We start from the raw sequence: 17,767 nt of genomic DNA on the forward strand, positions 1-17,767 counted from the left end.
AACGGAGGGGATCACGCCTCCGTTCGAAGGTCGTATGGTTCACTGTCAAGAAGGGATAGTAAACCAATATGGTGTGGATGTTCTAGCAGCAACAATTGGTTTGAAACGAAAATCAAATCAAAAGGAAGAAGCAATACATTTCGATGGAGAAACAACCGGTTCTTCTCCTTGCATTCCTTGTTTCCACGGTCGATTTACAACTTCCTTTGGCTCCGGAATGGTTGACCCTTGGGAGGTACTGATCCTTGAAGGATTAGAAGCCGATGGTGAGCTTTGGAAGAGGTTCTAGGGTCGGTGGTAACAAGAACCATCCAAACAATGGGCGACAACAACAAGAAGGAAAACTTCTTGTTTGGGCTACGGCAAGAAGAAAAGAAAGAGGAGTTTTTTTGAATCTTTAAAACCTAACAATTAGGTCTTTAATCCCTGTAAATAACACTTTATAAGAGATATATTTATAGGTGTTTAATAAAAAAATTCACTAAGAAATATTAACAAAATCTATTAAACCAAACTCCTATCTTTAAGCCTCAAGTTTAGTTCAAAATAAAACTGGGTTGCTTGGGCGGTAAGGAGAAAGAGGGGCTACAATTTTAAACCAAAATATTAGGTTTTAAATCTTATAAATAACTCTTCATAAGAGCTATATTTATAGACCCCTAATAGGTTTGGTTGGCTAACCAAAAACCTGCATCCTTTAGCCTAAAAGTCCAAACCGCTAAACTTAAGTTTAGTTCACAACCAAACCACATTGGTTCAAAAATTCTAAGAGCAACAACGAAGTTACAACAGAATTGGTAAACTTGGTCTGAAAGATGCTATGGAAGAAGTGTGGCATAAAGAAATCAGAAGTAAAGAAGGTGGTTCAGAGTCAAATTCCAACAAACCTTCCACTAGCAAAACGAAGCTCACGTGCTACGGGTGCAAGGAGAAAGGGCACTTCAGATTAGAGTGTCCGAATCAAAAGAAGGAGCGCAAATCAAGAAAGAAGGTGCTAAAAGCAACATGGGATGAGTCCTCATCAGAAGAGTCAGATGAAGAATCGACAACGATCTTTCTTGCACTTCTAGCATGGGATGAACCAACAGAGACCAACAGCGAGTCAGATATCGATTCAAGTTTAAGCCACGGATCTACATCCAGTCAGATATCGATTCAAGTTTAAGCTACGAATCTGCATCCATTTCCAAAGGTTCCAATACCACTGAGTACTAAAAAATTATATTATATCATTTTTAGTTTAACAAACAAGCTTGCTAAATCCAATGCCCAAGTTGAATTGTTCCAAGAGGAGGTAGTACTCCTCAAAGAGAAAGTCAACTCCAGACCACCAACTAAAGTCACTCAAATTGGGGACTCAACTCAAGTTAAACTTGAGGAAGAGAACTCCTAACTGAAACTCCAAGTTGAGGATCTGAAAAGATCACTTGAGAAATTCACCTCAGATTCCAAGTATCTTGATATGATTCTTGGAAACCAAAGGGTTGGTTATAATCGATCTGGAATTGTACATAAAGCTAAGCATAGAGTATACATGACATTACTGCACAGACCCAAGAAACCAAGAGTCTAAGCATGGGTTCCTAAATCTAAACTAATTGATCCAGTTAGATTGGTATCAATTCTGGGTTCCCAAGGATCAGATACATTATTTGATCAGACCTAACAGAGGTCGTGATCCAAAGGGACCTAAAACCATGAATAGATAATTGCTTGCAATTTTTTCTTATTTTTTTTATTTTTATTATTTCTTCTTTTAGAACAACCTAGGCTAGGTAAGGATAAATATTTGGTTAACACTTGCCCAACATAGTACCAGGGTGGGGCGAGATGATAGTACGTTAGGAAAACCAAGTTTAAATAGTCAAGTGGGTAGGTGTAGAGATTAACATTATAATGACATTTACAGGGTTTGTTGGAAATATATTGAAGAGATTTTATTATTACTCAAGTCCACTGGTTAGGATTAAATGAGGTAAACAAGTTTAATTAGAAATCTCATTAAACCTTACCTTTAATAAATATTATTAAGGTCTAAGTCGTTATTGGGTTTGGGCTTTAAAATTGGGTTTACTATTAAAGCACATTTAATCATCCCATTTAATCAAGTGGATCAGATATGGTTAACCCATTAACCCGTTAAAACCCATTTTCTACTGTTATTTGGTTTTTCCGCCCGAGCTCGCGAGATCGCGATGAGGATTTTCTTCTTCCCTTCTGATCGCGTGATCGTGCTCTCATCCGAGGCTGGTGTAGATGTCATGGTGGTTGCCAATGACCAGGAGCTTCGACCGACTGATTTGATTCTCCCCGGGGGTGGTTGAGATCCGTTGGGTTGCAGCGATCATCGCGACAAGGGAGCTCGGATATGAGGGAAGGATCGATCGATAAGAGCTTGAATACCTAGTTGAATTCCTAATTCGTTGAGATTTCTACCGATTGTTGAGTGGTTGTGCTCATAGCTCGTTGGAAGTTGATCGGTGGAGGACGGCGGTCTCGATCGAGAAGGAGGAATCGAAGCTTAGCTAGGTTCTAAGGTAATGGGTCTGTGAGGTAAGTGTCTTTGAGCTGGTTAGGTTTTGTTATAGTGTCAAATTTTTGTGTTTGTTTTAGGATGTTGAGATTTCTGAATGCTGTTAGAATTTTACTTGCTATTGGGAATCAGTGGAGTTAGGGTCCTATTAGATTGATCGATTTTCACCGCTGATCTGAATACCTAGTTTGATCTATTCCAGTGTTGGGATTCCTACGTGATTGGGTGCTATTAGGGTTTTGTTTCTATTTGGAAATCGGTTGGTGTGTTAAGGTTTTGTTAGGATTTTGTTCCTGTTTTGAAATCGGTTGGAGCTAGGGATTGATGGGTTTTTTTGCATTAGATTAATCTGTTGGGAATCTGTTGATTAGTTACTAATTTTTGTTTCTTTTGGTAGCTTTAAATCTGGTTGGAGCTAGGTGTGGAATGGATTTATGTGATTATTTGTGGCTGAGTTTAGCTGGTGTTAGTTGGATTATAGGTGATCTCGTTGAATCATGTTAGCAATTTAATTTGAAAGGAGTGGATCTAGATAAATTAAGTGGGGGTGATAAACTATCGTATATTAGGAGATTTATTTTACTGCAAAAATTAAATGCATTATGGTATTGAGTGGGTGTTGTATATTGTAATTTGTAGGATCTTGATTTGTGAATTCTGTTATATATGGGGATTTGTATTGGGGGTTCTTATTCCAACGTTTGTCATACCAGGTGGGTACTGCTATACTTGGTCAATACAGAATTCGTTTGTAGTGTATGATTTATTATAAATCAGTTGTTAGATATTTTGACTTTATCCCTATTACACTCGATGCTTGATACATATATATGTTAGTGCAAGAGGCACTAGATCTTGCTTAGAGTTTTGATGTTTGACAATACACCTAGGTCTGATCAGTTTGACCAAAAGTTGATCCAAACAGGACTTGATGTTTGGATGTGAGTGAAGTCTAGTCAGATGATTAGCGAGAAGTCCTAGTTGGTAAGATTATGCAGTGGAAGTTCTGATCTGGAAGATTAGGCAAGGGAAGTCCTGGTGAGTGAAGCTAGGCAAGGGAAAGTCCTAGTTGTAGGCTAGGCAAAGGAAAGTCCTGGTTTAGAGGATCATGCAGAAGTCTTAGCAAGTCGAGTGCACCAGGTGCAAGTCCATGCAATGTCAAGAGGGCCGGGAAGCATGGCCAAAATTCAATCGGGTACGATCTGGAGGACCAGAGGGTTGGTGAAGTCTGGGTGATCTGGAGGACCGAGCCGTAGCAGAAAATTTCTGAGGGCAGGGGACCATGGCTAAGCAGGAACTCCAACAAATCTGAAGGACTTGTTGGCAAAATTTCTCTCGAGTGGAGTGGGTAAGGACGCGTTCCTAAAATGGAATAGTAGGCGTCAGACAAACCCAGGATTTCGGTAGAAATCTAAAGTTAGACCCACAGGATAAGGTTTAGGTTATTTTGTTTGTTTGTATGCTTGTCTTGCAGGAACCAAGAACTGGAAGTAAGAGAGAGAAAGTAGAGGTAAAGCAAAGAAAGGTAAATGAATCAAATCCGGGATCAATTCAGGTCAAAACCAAGTAAACTGGTTTCAGTCAACCTAAGTTTCGCCCCAGTCGTCTTGAGTTCCAGTCGACCTGAGTCGCTCCAGTCGACCTGAGTGGCTGAAGCCAAATCCAAACCCAAACCCGCGGAGAAAGAGGATCGCGGCCTACGGGGAGTCGACTTGAGATGGAGTCAAGTCGACCTGAGCACACTATAAAAGAAGGGCAGACGTGCACAACCAAAATTTCAATCTACACCTCTCATCTAGTGGTGCTATTGAATGTGAATGAGGCCAGACGCTTATAATCGGGGAAGATCTAGGAGGAGTGTGCGGCGCTCAGGACTTCCAAATCGATAAATTAGTGTTTGGTTTCTTTTATTTCAGTCTTACTTTATGTTTTTAATTATTGTCATTATCTTTAGACTATAAGACGAGTTTCTCCGCCTCCAAACAAAGTTCAGAAATGAGACCACTAATAGACGGACGTCTCCCAATCTCGTAGACGGGAAACCCTTCCTCGAGAAAGAAGTGAGGAAAGAAAGCAGTTCAGGAACGTCTATCCCAGTTACTAATAGAATTATAAAGACAAGTAAGGAACTCAAATTCAACAGACAAGTCAGCAAAGAGGCCTTGGACATACTAATTTTGGGGGGTTAGAAACCAAGTAAATCCGCGTGTCCCTGTCTCTATTTCTAATATTCCGCTATTAGTTTTCTCTGATAGAATAAACGAACGATTTCAAAAAAGTGACAACACGCTATTCACCCCCTCTAGTATGTTACAACAATCATACAATTTGTATTAGAGCCGATGCGCTCTTGATTGGACTAACCACCAAGGGAGCAAGAAGGCAAAGATGGAGGGCCGGGGGAGAATGGTAACAATTTAAAAGTTTATTTTAAATTTTATATTATTTATTTTAAGTGCAGGGAGAGAGGGCACTACAAAAATAAGTGTCTTATTCGTAAGACTCGGACGACACCACCGACGAAAGGAGCAACCGATGCCAGGAGCTTGGAGGAACAAAGAGATTTTGTATTGTGGACTTATTTAATTAAGTTTAAGATCAAATCATATACATATAGAATGAATTTTATTTATTAAATAAATAAGATATTATTTAAGGTGATTGCCTTTAAGACATCTCTCAAATATAACACCTTTATTGTGATAATAACAGAGCTATTGCAAAGGATAAGAAACTCATGTCTCATCATCGATCCATACACATACTTTTGCAGTTCCATCTCATTTGAGAGATTATCGATAGAGGATATATGAAGATATGTGGAGTACCAATAGATAATAATATTGCTAACCCACTAACCAAGGTTTTACCACAGAGGAAGTATAATGATCACACTAGGTCCTTAGGCATTAGATAGTTCAGTGATTGACTCTAATATTAGTAGGAGATTATTCGTGTTAACCCTAAGAACCAATTATGAGATGATTGATTTGGGACTTTCGTATCATATTTTAATAAAGGCAACATTTTGTATTTATTATACTTACTTTAAATATATATACAAATTTAAATAAAATATAATAATGTCCTAGAGTGGTAGATTCAATTCTATAGCATATCAATTATTTGAAATGATTATGAGAGATTATAAAGAACACTACTCTTAATTATCCTTAATTAAGTATTAATAGACAAAGGCAATATTAATGCATTGAGACTAGTATATAAGCTAACTCATGATTTAATATCATAAATTATGGATATGAGAAATCAAGTTAACACATGGATATATATTGGAGAATATGTGTCGGATTGACCCATCATGAGAATGTTTCATAAATTATTATATGAGTGTTATAAATATTCTCATAGTGACTATCAGTATAAATAGTCCTTTGACCTGAAGTCATTATAGTTTCCTACATAACAAGTTGTGTATTTCAGTATCGACAAACATCACATGTAACAAGGTTAATTATAAAGTTATTTACTGGGTATACAATAAGTTATCAAGAGGGATGTGAGTGATGTAAATGAAATTTATTTTTTCCATATAATGGAAGTGATGTCTATAGACCCCTTGATTAAGTAGAACTACTAAAATGTATGATCATGGTCAAGTAAGTCAATATGGGATATTGAGCTTATTTGGTTAAGTAAATCTACTTAAAGATCAAGAAACATAAAGATTAATGAGAGGATGACACTATCTATGCCTCATAAATCAATCTAGATGTCATGGACAAAAGACTAAGTTATACAATAAAATAGTCATAGACAAGTTATGTTGAATCTATGATTTTCTCATCACTTGGTTAGCCATGATACATTGCTAGATGTCACACATTGCTTGTCTTTAAAATGAAATTTTAAAGTTATTGTCAATGTTACAAGAACCTATTGGATCACGCACAAAGAATGCATCGATTTTGGAGTTTGATGGTTCTTCTTTTGAAGGGAGGATTGTTGAGATTACAATCGAAGTCCCACATTGAAAATTTAGAGTTTGGTTTCATTTTAATATGACTAAAATAAATTAGACTAAATTTAATTTTAAAATAGGATTATTGGGTTAATCTAATTGAATCTTAAACATATTAGATTAATCGATTAATCTAATATAAATTTGAGTTTTTCAAATAAGCCCAAACCAAATAAAGACTATGGTTTTATATCCACATTCGTATTTTTGTTTGCATATTGCATATGTATGAAAATAAAATAAAAAGAAAATGTCTTATTAGATGAGACAATAATTTTTGAACACGATCTTGTCTGATAATATCATGTCAACCTTAAAAGTTAGGATTTAGTTTCCTCTTTATATAGTAACTAACACTATGTTGTGGTAGATAGTAGACTCCAATTGTGCTCGTGAGACGGACGGCGGCTATACTCGTGTGGATACCTTAGAGGTGCGACCATATTGATCGCACTCAAATCGACTGAATTGACTCTCTATATTCACAAAGGTTCTGCATGTCTAGAAGTAATTTTCTACACAAATGACTAATGAAAATTTACATAGATCTCTGGCGGGTTCCTTTTTCCACTATGTTTTACGTTATTTTTTGCATCAGAACCCAACACGATTGCACCAACTCAGTACGATGCAAAGGGTATACTCTCCTTCTTCAGGCATAGTAGCATAGGGTGAAGCCTTTGTTTGGTGAGTGGTATGGCGTGTGTGTGACATCGTCACCATCTTATCTTTAGTTTCCCACAGACGGTATCAATTATGATACAAAAAAAATTTGAAAGCTCCCAATCGAGTACTTCTGGAAAGTTGACGGCCAAGTGCTTCTCACCTTCTCCTTACTAAATAGAAGATTTCATACTCCAAGTCTACACAAAGTCAGAGGACGTTGATCTAGTCCCGACGAGGTCCTCCAATTCTTAAGTCAGACTAGAGCAAATAGTAGAAAATGAACATGATGTTATCCTTTGATCATCATTCTTTTTTTATAATTTTCACCACGTAACAACTTTTATGTTATTAAATTCTCCAATTGCAACATCTATTTTTTACTTCTCGTTATGTTTACATTTTCATTCCACAACGACCTTATGATCTCATCTCCTGATAATACTTCATCAACCATTGATCTTTGTCATTATAGATTGCTATTATTACACATCTAACATTTCCCCTAACCTTCACTTCCGGAATACAATAAATCCTGAGTATTGTAAGACTTCAAACCCGATTCCCGAGCGTTAAATAAGACCGAAGCCTATTCCTTTGTGCGCTCTGGTTCCAACTCTAATTCCCAAGTACTAAGTCATTCCAACTCGTTTCCCGAATGCCCTCTGGATCCAACTCCAATTTCCGTGTACTAAATGTCCGAACCTGATTCTCAAGTGCTCTCTAGCTCCGACTATAATTTCTAAGAACTAAATTTCTTCGAATATGATTTTGCTCTCTAGCTCCGATTTTGATTTCTGAGTGCTTGTCCATGAGACTCAAATATAAGACTCAATCTCTTTTTATACATCCTTAAATCAGTCGACTCATCTTTGATATTCTCATCTTTCTACAAAGCATCATATATATTTATTTATTTTAAAATTAAATATTATTTGTTTTAAAATACTATTCATCTCCTCTATCAATCTTGATGTTACAAAATCTTATTTCATAGCATTCTATCTCGCTTAAACATTAAAATTGAATACAAAGCTATAAGCAATTCAACAATAAAAAAATGCCTCTATTGTTGAATTACTAAGATTATATATATCATATTTATTATTTTATAATACTTTTTATGTACTGCTTAAACGATTTATATAGATATGCCACTTCGGCTAAAATAATTATTTTTCCAGTCAAATGTCAATCACACCTTTATTATTATTCTAATAATAATATGAGTATAATCATAACTTTATTATTACAATATGAGTATAATCATTTCCTTTATTATTCTAATTAACCTCTACAATTAGTCATAACAATGCGCCCGTCTTCAATTCAAAATAAAACAAAACAACTAAAATTATGGAAGCGTGCCAGGTGCTAGACGTTAATTCTGGTCTCCCCAGTGGGGTTCCATCCCCCAGGCTCTATATGATCTATCTACGCTAATATATTAATCATCGTTATTTTTATCAGTAGAATTCCGATAGTTCTAATTGATCTCCACACAATCGCATCACGTAACGCCATAGCCGATGATGTCTCCGATTGAACGGTTTGGGTCAATCTGAAGTTTGGGTTGGAGCCGTAGAGCGCTTGCACCCCTTCGATGTCGTCCACCTTCAACTCCACCTTCTTCGTCCGCGGGCTCAGGCTCGGATACATCACCGCCTCCTTCACCGTGGAGTGACCCAGACCCAGAACGTGACCTATTTCATGCGTCGCCACCGACTCCAAGTCCACTGCCACCTCTGACGACTCCTTCCCTAAGTCCACCGCCCACTGCTCCGCCGCGTCCAGGTGCAACCTCCCGCTTTCCGGCGAGAACGCGTGCCCCAAGATGCCCAGCACCCCGTCGAACGGTTCTCCGTCGCCGTGGTCCCCTCCATAGAACCCCAGCTTCACGTCTGCCGATTCGTAGTGGGTTGCCTCCTCAAACCGCACGGGGATCACCCGCGCCCAGTGGTCGAACGCACGCCGGATCGTGGCCGCCACGTCCGAGGTAGCCACGTAGTTGATGGTGTGCTCCGGTGAGATAGCGTAGGTCAGAATTAACGGTTTCCGCCCGGCCCACCGCGGCTTGCCCGTGAAGAAGGTGAACCGCTGGACTGGCTTGGCCGCCCTCGACCGGTTCAGATTCAAATCAGGGACGCCGCAGCGAGGGGCCATGATCTCCGACAGGGTGGCGGCATCGAGCTTGCCGGTGACTGGGAGCCCAAGGCTGGCTTGGTACCGGAGAACTGCCATCTCGAGCCGGGCGTCAAATGCATCGGAAAGAACGGAGTCGGTCGAGTTGGACGAGATCAGATAACCGAACCGGACGAAGTACTTCTTGAGGCCGATGAGTCCGTTGACATGACTCCCACGCTCGAGATCAAGGAGGCGGTGGAAGGAGCGCCACGTGTGATTGGAATATTGGGTGGCACGGAAGAGCACCTCCCGGTGTTGGTCATCATTTTCGGGGATTGGTCGAGGTGAGAGAGATGATGAGAAGGAGAGCAAGAGGAGGAGAAGGAGGAGGAAAAGGGAAGGGAAAGAGTGCATGGGCATGGGCATGGACAAGGAGATGAAGAGAATATTGGAAGGAAGTTGATCGCTAGAATTAAGCTGCCGTGGAGTTATTATGGTTGATGCCTCAGAGTTTTATGGGGAGCAACAACAGTTGGTTGGGTGAGGTTTTGGAGTATGCTGACATGTGCATGTAGATTAACTCCTCAATCTGACCATTCAGTTGGTGAGCGGTTGGTCACCAACTGAAGCTTTTGCGCCTGCCTTTGCTTGTATCGTATCCCTATTCCTAGCTTGCTCTCATGATTACCTCCTCATGTAATATATATATATACCAGATGTCTGACTAATATGAATGGCGACGTTAACCCATTCGATCGTGATTCGTTATTACTTATAGTTCGTCGCTTGAAATAGTTTAATCTATTCATACAAGATTTGCATATCCTTTTCTTGCCGTGTGGCACCATGTGTCTCCAAAAATTCAGTAATCATGCACAATACGCACGCTAATGCTAATCTCTAAAACCCCAAGAAATAGAGAAAAAGGTAATCAAACTCCACCAACATGCTGAAAGCAATGGCATTTGCAGTCAACGTAGGGATTAGAATTTTATATATTTGTAACTTGCATGATTACGAAAATTAAAAAAGATTTTTTATCTTTTTTTATTTTTCATTTTCTTAATATTTTTGAATGTACACGTATTTCTTTTGCATATAAAATAAAATATATTATGAAAAAGTTGATAATACTTTTTTTAAAAAATTTAAAATTCTATATTACTGAAAATGAAACTATATATATAAAATTAAATAAAATAGCTTTGTACAACTCAATATATGTAGCCTATAAATTAAATGTTGCCCACCTGCATGTGAATGTGAAAAAATGATAATTGAAAATTTTTCTAGAAGTTCATCCGTCTAAGTGGTTAAAAATAAAATATACCAAATTGAGTAGGTAACGTCAATTCGAATTGGACTTATTGGGTAGATCTACTTGTCAAATATTTTAAACGAATAGTGTCAATCCATTTTAAAGTGGATTTAAGTGCGTCCATCGACCCAAGCTCGCGACCCGTTTAGATCGGTCTATAGTAGTTTTGGATTGACCCACGGATTGAGACAATTTATTTTTTTAAAAAATACATTTTGATGATATATATTTATTTTTTATTAAAAAATATAAATTTAATATTATTTAGTGATAATTATAACCCATAGGATGTATATATTAAATATATATAAATTAAAAAGATAAAAATGTATAGAAAAAACTAAATACTACTGCGTCGAATGAAATTTATAAATAAAAATAAAAGTAAAATGCTAAACTCTTATTACTTGTACATAGGTTCTTATTTAATTTACTAAACTCACAACTACATACAAATTCGAACAAATCAAAAGGGCATTTATTTTTTCCAATGTACAAATTCGAACAAATTAAAAGGGCCTTTATTTTTTTCAAATCATCTAACGGACATCCTTCTAAATTTTTTTTATAAAAGAGCAATTTATCCTACGTATAATTCATGTACAATTATCCAATATCATTCTAATATATTATTTCTATTATTATCTTTTATCTAAATTCTAAATAGAGAATGTATTGTAATAGTTATGAAATTGTAATTACTACAACGTGAATAATAGATAAATATTATTGAATTTATATTTTAATAATTATAAAATCGTAACTAATATAATATGAATATTCTTGAATATATTAAATATATATTATAATAATTATGAAATCATATATAATAATTATGATTTTATAATTATAATAATGCATCCAATCAATCTATAATTTAGATAGAAAATAATAATAAAAATAATAAATTCATTGAGGCTTGAATTTATACCTGAATTACTAATGAAATGAAATGTTTTTTAATTAAAAAATAAAAAAGAAAGCCTCCTGTGATAACTTTTTTTAATTATATTCTGAGAATATTCTGACAATATCTTTTTTAATTAATGATGTATTTATTTTGCTGTATTTCACATATCAGTAAGTCAATTCCGTGCAATTCCACTTACCTCAATCATGCCGTAAATTTGTTTATTTTTTGTTCTATATTTCGTAAAGGAAATAAATAAACCCAACGGTACTCTCTCTCTCCTTGTCTCTCTATCTCTCTCCACCTCTCTCTACAGTCACATTCGCTCTCTTCTCTCCCAACAACAAACGCATCGGCTTTCCCCAATCCGCAAAAGATCCAGTCTTTTCCCAGTAGATCGGAAGTGAAGGTGAAGCCCTACCCATCTCTCCTGCGGTCGATAGCTCTCTCCAGCTCCACGCAGAAGGTCTCCGGATAGGAGATCCCAAATGGGCAACTGCTGCCGCTCGCCGGCGGCCGTCGCCCGCGAGGACGTCAACCCGCACTTTTCGGTCGCCCACCACGACCACGGAGGTTCAGCCGCCCGTAAGAACCGCCAGCACCAGAATGGTGGGTTCCAGCACAAGCGCATGACCGTGCTGAGCGGCGACGCGAAGTTGGCGGGCGCGATCGAGGAGATGTACGCCCTGGACCGCGAGCTCGGACGCGGAGAGTTCGGCGTCACCTACCTCTGCATGGATCGCCACACCAAGGAGCTCCTCGCCTGCAAGTCGATCTCCAAGAGGAAGCTGCGGACGGCGGTGGACGTGGAGGACGTGCGGCGGGAGGTGGCCATAATGCGGCATCTGCCGAAGAGCCCTAGCATCGTGACCCTGCGGGAGGCGCTGGAGGACGAAGGCGCCGTGCATCTGGTGATGGAGCTGTGCGAAGGCGGGGAGCTGTTCGACCGCATCGTGGCGCGCGGACACTACTCGGAGCGCGCGGCGGCCGCGGTCATGAGGACCATTGTTGAAGTCGTGCAGCTGTGCCATCGGCATGGGGTCATCCACCGCGACCTCAAGCCAGAGAACTTTCTGTTTGCCAACAATAAGGAGAACTCGCCATTGAAAGCGATCGACTTTGGGCTTTCCGTATTTTTCAAGCCTGGTTAGTCAATTTCTATCTCGATGTCTGGATCTGTTTGTTTATTGGTTGACACACAACCATTCTGGTTACGCGGTTTCTGAGGCAGCCAAATCATAGTTCTGGACCATGTCAGTTCTGCAGAGTTCCAGGTGTTAAATTCCTAATTTGTTTTGACAAATCCAATGGCATTCTCTTGTGTGGTCAACTTCATCTAAAATCCTGGTTTACATATGCTATTATTGACGATGATAATCTTCCAAGCTTTCTCTGATTACTCCGAATTTATAATTGATAGCAGAAATTGGCTTATCGTTCTTTCTTGGAAGGCCAAATTGTCTTGATTAGCATTTGAAACATCATCACGACCTTTCAATTTTAGCTTAAACCTACCTTTCTCGCATATAATATAACTGACAAACTTGCAGTGTCGTAAGGAAAACAAAAAGATTTACTATATAGCATCAAAGTCAAAAATCCTATTAAGACTATCAATTCATTGCCAAGGAGGGAAAGATCTATGGAGAGGGAAGGAATGAAGGAAAAGAACCAGCAAGAAACCACTAAGAACAGAGAACTTATATCTCAAAAAGCATTCTAGTTTAGGCACCATGTTCTTTATGACTTCCTATGTGCTTAAAAGTAGTAACTATCTCTGAAGGCTGTTGAGTTCTAAGTATTCAACTGGTGTTGAGAGATCGGGTGTCTACAATGGTTAAGGTAACTAACAGGCAAAATATTAGGGCTAAACTAATTTTCTATACCATGTTTACCTCCATCTTCTGCAATGGTCCTTTTCACATCCTATATCATATGAGCTAATAAATGGTATGATCTGAAATACTATGCATACATCAAATTTTACTGGTTTGTCGCCATTGATTATGATGATCACTAATGTTTCTAGGTATAAACTTTTAATCTTTATCCCATCAGATGAATATATGCAAACATATAATTCTAAGCTTCTCCATTATCAGGAGAAAGGTTTTCAGAGATTGTTGGGAGCCCATATTATATGGCTCCTGAAGTACTAAAGAGGAATTATGGACCAGAAATTGATATATGGAGTGCTGGAGTTATTCTCTATATTCTCCTTTGTGGAGTTCCACCGTTTTGGGCTGGTAAGCTCGAATGCCTCCATCCTGTGCTATGTAATTGTAATACTATTTTCTGCAACATCAACAAACATATACTCTACAGACTTAATTCACATTCTCATCTCTTCTGATAAACTCTGTCTCTCTGCTAAGGTTGCAATGTGTTTACACCACAGAAACTGAACAAGGAGTTGCACAAGCTATTCTGAGGGGGATAATTGATTTCAAGCGTGATCCATGGCCTAGTGTGTCAGAAAGTGCTAAAAATTTGGTCCAGCAGATGTTGGAACCTGATCCCAAACTTCGGTTAACTGCAAAGCAAGTGCTTGGTATGTTATATGTCATGCTTTTGCTCACTTTCTTGTGATGAGAGCTGGTTGAATGTTTCTTCATTATTCGTCAAGAACGAATTCATCTAATCTCAGTTCTGTCCAGTTAACCATCGTCAATGTGTACTTTTAATGGATGATCATGAAAGAAAATCATGGAAATTTGATATTTCTAGTTGTAGTTAGAACAACTATCTTCTCTACCTTGATGCCGTATTCCATGGTTCCTAGCTTCTAGATACCTTCTGTTAGAAATTCTTTAATTACCATTTCCATCTGCAGTTCGTAGAACTGATGCTCAGATATGCATCCCTTTTATTGCAGAGCATCCTTGGATTCAAAATGCTAAGAAAGCACCCAATGTGCCACTTGGTGACGTTGTCAAGTCAAGACTCAAACAATTTTCAAGAATGAATAGATTCAAAAGGAGAGCTTTGAGGGTATGCTATATTGCATCTTGTAGGTTAACTGCTTCTGATATTCTTGAATATTTGAGTACATCTTAATTCTGCTAATTGCTTCGTAGATTATTGCTGATCACTTGTCTACTGAAGAAGTTGAAGATATTAAAGAGATGTTTAAGATGATGGATGCTGACAACGATGGTATTGTTTCACATGACGAACTCAAAGCTGGCCTTGCTCAGTTTGGTTCACACCTTATAGAGTCTGAAGTGCAGATGCTCATTGAAGCTGTAAGTATATATACATGATAAGTTTCTCAGTTCCTGCTACTTAAGAATTTGGTTCAACACATGACAATTATTTTGGGAACTCTTGGCTGAGTTGATTTGGAATTTTCAACTAGAAGCTTAAATTGAGCATCTAAGAATCTTACGTTTGTCACAAGAAAGTGTGGTGTCATATTTCAGGGTTTTAGTCTCAAACTTTGAACATGTAACAATTCTTGGGTCCTGTAACATTTATCTTCTGTCAAAAAGGATATCCTGATCTGTGCCACCCATGTGGGATACTCATGTTGAATCTAAGTAACAAATTCTGAGCATTCTGATATTTGGTTAGAAATATTTCTCCATGGATAAGCACGTGAAATAAAAAATATTTACTTTCTTAGTTGCGTAGATCGATAATAAGGGTTCAATTAATTATTTCTCCATTCATTGAGTCAACATTACATTCGTTTATTACAGTTGTGCTTGCTCGGTAAAGAGAAATGAGCTTTAAAATTCAACCATATCCTTTTGTTGAATAGGTCGATAGCAATGGAAAAGGCACTCTAGACTATGGGGAGTTTCTAGCTGTATCTCTTCATTTACAGAGAATGACAAATGACGAGCATCTCAAAAAGGCCTTCTCATACTTCGATAAAGACGGGAATGGCTTTATTGAGCTAGAGGAGCTTCGTGAGGCACTAACCGAAGATGGAGCTACTGATAGCACAGATGCGGCAAACAATATACTACAAGAAATTGATACCGACAAGGTACTATTCTGCCAGTCTTCTACTGGACACCTTTACCCTCGTCTTCATTAACAAGATATCCAATTGCAGGATGGATTAATAAGCTATGATGAATTTGTGGCAATGATGAAGACCGGAACCGATTGGAGAAAGGCATCACGCCACTATTCAAGAGGGAGATTCAATAGTCTTAGTGTCAGATTAATGAAGGATGGATCTTTAAACTTGGGGTGATGAATGGACTAATCTCGAATGTACGATAAAAGTCTTTATCTCCTGCTCATCTTTTTGCGCACTTTGGCCAGGTAACCCCTCTTGCTTAACTTGCTCTTTAACTAGTGGTTCCAGTGCACGCCATGGTGACCTGTTGTAGTTCTACCCTGTGAATATGGCTAATCTGGAACATTGTGTTGGAATAGTTTGTGGGATTTTAGTGTACATGCCATGGGATGAGGGCTTTGTTGTAACTAGATGCACAATATTTGTTTCATAATCACTATGATTAGAGAGGAAATCTTGTTCGCATTTGCATTATGATTGAACAAGAAACAGTATGGAGACTTTCCATTGTATTGGAATCAACTACGAGATTGTGCAAACGTGGTATAGACGTGAGACTCAACTTGCAAAGCAAGCATTAGATCTTATTAAGAATTTTGATGTTTGACAATACATCTAGGTCTGATCAGTTTGACCAAGGGGTTGATCCAAATATGATTTGATATTTGGATGTGAGAGAAATCTAGTCAGACTAGATGACTAGCAAGAAGTCCTAGTCGGTTAGATTAGACAGTGGAAGTCTTGATCAGGAAGATTGGGTAAGAGAAAGTCCTAGTTGTAGGCTAGGCAAGAAAAGTCCTAGTTGTAGACTAGGCAAAGACAAGTCTTGGTTTGGAGGATTAGACAAAAGTCTTAGTAAGATCAAGTGGACCAGGTGCAAGTCAATGCAGTGTCAGGAGGACTGGGAAGCATATCCAAAGTTCAATCGGGTACGTCAGGAGGACCAGAGAGTTGGTGAAATCTGGGCGGTCTGGAGAACCGAGTTGCAGCAGAAAATTCTTAGGGGCCAAGGACAAATTCGGACTTGTTGGCAAAACTTCTCCCAAGTGGAGTGGGTAAGGGCGCATTCCCGGAATGGAACAATAAGCGTCAGACTAACCTAGAATTTCGGTAGAAATTCGAAGTTAGACTCACAAGTTTAAGTTAGACCTACAAGGTAAGGTTTAGATAGTTTTGTTTATTTGTATGCTTATCTTGCAGGAACTAGGAACTGGAAGCAAGATGGAGAAAGTAGAGATAAAGTAAACAAAGACAGTTGAACGAAATTCAGGATCAACTCAGGTCAAACCTGAGTCAACTCGTTCCGGTCGACCTGAGTGGTCATTTTCGATCGACCTGAGTGGATAAATTCTATGGAAGCCAAAGTTTATCCAGATCCACCACGTCAGATTGGAGTCGACCTGAATGGTGGTTCCAGTCGACCGGAAGGTCAAGTCAACTGTGGAGAAAGAGGATCACGGCCTACGTAGGGTCGACCTGAGATGGACTCCAGTCGATCTTAGCATGCTATAAAAGGAGGGGCAACGTGCACAACCAGGATATCGAATTACAAGCCCTCCTCTCTAACAAGTGGTGCTTCTAAACGCGAACGGGGTCAGACGCTTACAACTGGGGAAGATCCAGGAGGAGTGCGCGACGTTCAGGACTTTTAGAACGGCTTCAATTGTTTGATTTATTCCTTGTCTAATTTTGTATTTCATTATTATCTTTATTTGAACTGTAAGACGGGTTTCTCCGCCTCCGAACAAAGTTCGGAAAGGAGACCTCTAATGAACGGACGCCTTCCGTACATAGGTCTTGGACGTACTAACCCTGGGGGGTTGGGGACCAAGTAAATCCGCGAGTCCTCGACATCTTGTTCTAATATCTGTTGCTTAGTAATTTGATAGAAACGAACGATCGAGAAAAAGAGACAATACACTATTCACCCCCCTCTAGCGTATTACAAAGATCCTACAATTGATATCAGAGTCGATGTGCTCTTGATTGGACTAATCGTCAAGGGAGCAAAAAAGCAAAGATGGAGGGGAAGCAAGGTAATGCTAAAGTTCATTTAAAATTTCATATAATTTGTTTTAAATGCAGGGAGAGAGGACACTCTAAAAATAAGTGTGCTACTCGTAAGATTCGGATAACACCACCGCCGGCAAAAGAGCAATCGATGTCAGAAGCCCAGAGAAATAAAGAGCACATCATGTACTTCA

General features: G+C 38.7%; 2 protein-coding genes across 2 annotated transcripts; one reads left to right on the top strand and one right to left on the bottom strand.

Annotated features, from left to right (window-relative positions):
* Positions 1-8,478: 8,478 nt before the first annotated feature.
* On the bottom strand, positions 8,479-9,741 carry LOC141832411 (metalloendoproteinase 1-MMP-like). Its single transcript, XM_074719917.1, has one exon. It carries the CDS (start codon positions 9,726-9,728, stop codon positions 8,613-8,615), a length of 1,116 nt encoding a protein of 371 aa, XP_074576018.1. The 5' UTR covers positions 9,729-9,741; the 3' UTR covers positions 8,479-8,612.
* Positions 9,742-12,018: 2,277 nt separating this feature from the next.
* LOC141831461 (calcium-dependent protein kinase 3-like) lies at positions 12,019-15,737 on the top strand. The gene is made up of 7 exons (XM_074718817.1): positions 12,019-12,676; positions 13,633-13,776; positions 13,929-14,081; positions 14,406-14,521; positions 14,608-14,775; positions 15,294-15,524; positions 15,594-15,737. The coding sequence occupies exons 1-7, from the start codon at positions 12,019-12,021 to the stop codon at positions 15,735-15,737; spliced, it is 1,614 nt and encodes a 537-aa protein (XP_074574918.1).
* The last annotated feature ends 2,030 nt before the right edge of the window (positions 15,738-17,767 follow it).

The sequence above is a fragment of the Curcuma longa genome, chromosome 7, assembly GCF_044706935.1.
Source record: "Curcuma longa cultivar G26 ecotype Majalengka, Jawa Barat chromosome 7, ITB_CL_G26_1.1, whole genome shotgun sequence".
NCBI lineage: Eukaryota > Viridiplantae > Streptophyta > Magnoliopsida > Zingiberales > Zingiberaceae > Curcuma > Curcuma longa.

Coding starts and splice junctions, on each gene's coding strand:
- LOC141832411 (XM_074719917.1), bottom strand. CDS start 9,728: ATGCCCATGCCCATGCACTCTTTCCCTTCCCTTTTCCTCCTCCTTCTC.
- LOC141831461 (XM_074718817.1), top strand. CDS start 12,019: ATGGGCAACTGCTGCCGCTCGCCGGCGGCCGTCGCCCGCGAGGACGTC. Junction 13,777..13,928: donor AGTTCCACCGTTTTGGGCTG/GTAAGCTCGAAT, acceptor TTTACACCACAG/AAACTGAACAAGGAGTTGCA. Junction 15,525..15,593: donor AAGAAATTGATACCGACAAG/GTACTATTCTGC, acceptor ATCCAATTGCAG/GATGGATTAATAAGCTATGA.